This window comes from Otolemur garnettii, unplaced genomic scaffold, assembly GCF_000181295.1.
Source record: "Otolemur garnettii isolate 467f Iridium unplaced genomic scaffold, OtoGar3 scaffold00105, whole genome shotgun sequence".
Lineage (NCBI taxonomy): Eukaryota > Metazoa > Chordata > Mammalia > Primates > Galagidae > Otolemur > Otolemur garnettii.
Window position 1 is genome coordinate 5179477 of NW_003852500.1, and position 4221 is coordinate 5183697.

The window sequence follows — 4221 nt, forward strand, 5'->3', positions numbered from 1 at the left end:
ACGCGGCGGGAGGGAGCGTGGTTGCGGGGAAGAGCGGCAGTGCGTCCGTGACGTGTGCGCGTCGTAGCGTGGGCCTGGCGTTTTGACGTTCGCTTTTTGTGCGCCTGGCCCACGGGGAGGGGGCGGGGCTGCTCCGAGAGCCTCTCCGTGGAATCTTCTGCAAATGAATTAATCAGACAAACAGCCTCCGAGAGACTCGATTTCCTCTCTCTGTAAAATATGGACGCCGGGAATACTTGGTGCTTTGGTTGCTTTGAGTACTTTTGTGTTTTTAGCTACTCCTGTGTCTATTCAGTGTGTGTGTAGTACCCAGTACCCTGGGAGAGCCCCGGGAAGACCGCCCTTGCTGCTGGCGTTCGGACTGGGCACTGGGGCCTTCGTGTTTTTGGAGAGGGAAGGGGCTGGCCTACCGAGCTTTTAAGGCCCTTTTCTGGCCCGAACAGGCCCCATATCCCAAGTTATCAATTGTTACATGTTCATTTGTTATATATAATCATGACACAGTATCTTGAAGCCATCGAAATCTGTGTGCTGGTGGAAGGTCTGGGACAAGTTTAAGAAAAGAGAGGTGAGCTGGAGCTGAGGGGTGGGTATGCGGGCTGCACAGGAGATGTCACATCTTTGGAGAGTTTGAGGGCGTGGTGAGGGTGAAAGGCTCACCAGCCGCAGCTAAGGAAGTACTGTCATTGCCTTTCCCACACCCTTCGTGTCTCATTCACTTTTCACCAAGTCAAGTCGCTATTAGTGGCTTATCTACAAGGTGCTAAGGTTCCTGCTCTCATGGTCTTAAAAACCCACGGAATGGTACTGCAGGCAGATCTCTTTAGATTATGTTTTGATCTTGATAGAAGAAAGAAAAAAAAAAAAAGAGTCTGAGAAGGTGACTGGTTCAGCTCATGTAATTTGTTAGTGGAAGAACCAAGATTAGAGGTCAAGTCTGCGGGTTCCTAGGCCACTGCTGTCCAGTTTGTTAAAAAAACTTTTTTTGAGAAATTGCAAATAAGTTAGAAGAAACGTTTTTAAAATTCATCTTGCTTTAAACACCCCCATCCCTTTTTTCAGAGGTTTCTTGGAATATCAGACCTCAAGGGATATATCTGGTAAACAAACAATATGGCCTTCGGGTTTTTTCTACAACAAGTTTTGACAAATTCATCGTGTTTCCTCCTTTAGATTACTGTTAGTTGTTAAACTCATCTTTTCATGTTTTTAATTTTTCTGTGTCACAGAACCTAAATTGGTAATAAATCAATAAGAAACATGTTTACATTCACTCAGTGAAAAGTATCATGTCTAAGCTCAACGTTTATCGGAGCCACACATGGACAAGTAAGTATTTTGTGTGTGGAGGTGTACAGGCAGGTGAAGCCAGGAACTGCAAGGCAGGCCAAGTTTCTCCTGACTTTTTTCTTTCTTCCTTCTCCCTCAGCTCTCCCTCCTCCACTAAGAGCAGAAAATGAACAAATCCCAGGTGAGTTTCTTGTTTATTTATTCCCACTTGTTTTAAAATGGGTTTTTCTGAAGTTTATAAGGATTTATATATTTTTATTTATTTATTTATTTATTTTGAGACGGAGCCTCAGGCTATCCCCCTGGGTAGAGTGCCATGGCATCACGCTCACAGCAACCTCCAACTCCTGGGCTCAAGTGAGTCTCCTGCCTCAGCCTCCCAAGTAGCTGGGACTACAGGCACCCGCCACAACGCCTGGCCATTTTTTGGTTGCAGCCATCATTGTTGTTTGGCGGGCCCGGGCTGGGGATTCGAACCCGCCACCTTAGGTGTATGTGGCTGGCACCTTAGCTGCGTGAGCCACAGGCGCCGAGCCAGGATTTATATACTTTTAATGGAAAAATAGAAACAGGCAAAAATTTACATTAAAGGAAACAAGCTAGAGTAGCAGATCCAAAGTGGGGTGGTTGTCAACTTTGATGTAGGATTTTAAAGTTTTATCTTTCTCATAACGCCCCCAAAATAAATGCAATAAGTTGTCTATAATTTCTTGGTAGAAACAAACGGTGCCAGAGCAGTACTCGGTATGTATACTTTTCAGAGCAATAAACATTGAAGTTTGAGTGGCCAGCTCTCTGATGGGCCTGCTAGATCTGCAAATGAAACATTGAAGATATGGAAGAATGGAGGGACTGCATGTCCTCAGAACTACTCTCCCTAAGTGTTTGTGTTAGCTCCTTTGTATTTATAGTTTGAGTCATAGACAGTTCTGGCTTATATTTCTGTGTTTCTCATTTACATTGCAACCTAATGAAAGAATGTAGCTTTGCCCTTCACCACCACTCTGGTGAATCGGTTCTGCCCTTCAATCTGAAGTCAAAGCCAGTGGATATTTTGTCTTTGATTTGCTCAACTGTTTGGCAGGTTTTGTTATTATTAACCACAGTCTCTGTTTTGAAAGCCTTCTCTATTAGTGTCTGAGATGCCGGCCTATGAGCCATCCTTTTTTAACTTTGATTTCCTTTCTAGCCTCATGGAAGCATCTTTTCCTTTTTCCCCAGACACTGCTTATCTCTGGCCTATTGCTCTTCTCAGTTTGCTGTTTTGCTGTTCTTAACGGTTTCATGCTTTTTTTTTTTCCTTTAATGAAGTGCTGTTAAATGGGTAAATGAAAATGTGTTTTTGCAAGTAAATGATTAAAAAGATCTAAGTACAAATTCCCACTCTTGTCCTCTGTTCCTGCTGCTCCTCTAGATAGGGTGACATTTATTTATGATCCAAACGGAGTCATCGTCACTGAGAGAGAAAGAGATTCCATAAATAATTATACTGGGAAAATTGGTATATATTGGGACAGTTCCAAACAAACTGGGATGTATGGTCACCCTCCTTACTACAGATAATTACTTTTTTTTAGTTCCTCATTTTCTTTCTTTCTTTCTTTTTTTTTTTTTTTTTGCAGTTTTTGGCTAAGGCTGGGTTTGAACCCGCCACCTCCGGCATATGGGGTCGGCACTCTACTCCTTTGAGCCACAGGCGCCACCCTTAGTTCCTCATTTTCCTAGTGTGTATTTATCCAGTTAAAAGAAAATATGTGAGTTTATCCTTGCTGGCCCTTGCCTTTTATTTAAAAGGAAAATTGTTATCTTTAGGGCTTCTCAACTTAGATTCTGAAATTTCTGATAAAAGTCCCAGCTGAGGCTGATTCTGTAGCTCCAGGGACCACCCTTTGAGTAGCAAGCTTACACACTATTTTCCATTATTTCTTTTTCACTTAGCACCATGTTCCAGAGACTTCTGTGACAGACCATGGATTGCATCTTCTCTCTTTTGTCACAACTGCATGGCAGTTGTCCATCGTTCACTAAACTACTTCTAACCTTTTGCTCTTACAAATCATGTTGTAATGAATGACCTTGTACATTTATAATCTTGTATTTGTAGGTTTAGATATTCAGTGAATTCCCAGAACTTGATCAGCTTGGTGTTACTGCCCATCCTAGTGTTATTTTTCTCCCCCTTTGGCAATGCATGAGAGCGCTTGTTTCTCCACAGCTTCTCTCATAGAATATGTTGGTTCAACTTCTGGATTTTGGGCAAATGATAGTAAAAAGTGATATTTCACATAATTTACATCTTTATGCTTCAAATTGTGCAGTTTTCCATGCTGTGAGTGCAGTTGGATATCTTTTCATGTGTCCTAGGGTGCCTTATATTTATTTTTCTGTGAACTAACTGTTAATATCTTTTGCCAATTTTTCTCTTAGGTTTTTGGTCTTCTCCCCAGTGTCTGGTTACCTTTGTGTATATTAAAGATAATGCTCCTTGTTTATTATGTGAGTTGCAAGCCATTATTTTCTGGCATATTATTTGTCATTTGATAATTGTTCATGGTGCTTTTTTCTCCTGCAGAAATATAGTATTTGGTTATTTTGTCATCTAGTTTATCAGTTATTTCTTTATGGCTTTGAACTTTATATTAGCACTTGGAGGCATAATTTGAAAGTCCTTCCCACTTCATGATTATAAGGAATCTGCCCGTGTAGTCTAGTACTTTTATACATTTTAACCTTTAATCTACTTGGAATGTATCTTTCTGTAAGCATTTAACAATTAAATTATTACAGTTTCATTTTCATTCTACTTCCCACCACCTACCCAATATGTTGTTGATACATTTTTCTCTCCCCCCTGTATTTTTTCTTTTTTTTTTTTTTTTTTGAGGCAGAGCCTCAAGTTATTCCCCTGGGTAGAGAGCTGTGGCATCACAG

At 41.2% G+C, this 4221-nt stretch overlaps 1 protein-coding gene across 1 annotated transcript in view; it reads left to right on the forward strand.

Annotated features, from left to right (window-relative positions):
• The first annotated feature begins 297 nt into the window (after positions 1–297).
• The window catches only part of ZNF248 (zinc finger protein 248), a 30307-nt gene continuing 26383 nt past the window's right edge, over positions 298–4221 (forward strand). The window contains exons 1-3 of the mRNA XM_012809410.2: positions 298–568; positions 1230–1329; positions 1430–1471. Of these exons, the coding sequence (XP_012664864.1) occupies positions 1457–1471 (15 nt within the window). The 5' untranslated portion in view covers positions 298–568; positions 1230–1329; positions 1430–1456. The remainder of the gene's footprint in view (positions 569–1229; positions 1330–1429; positions 1472–4221) is intronic.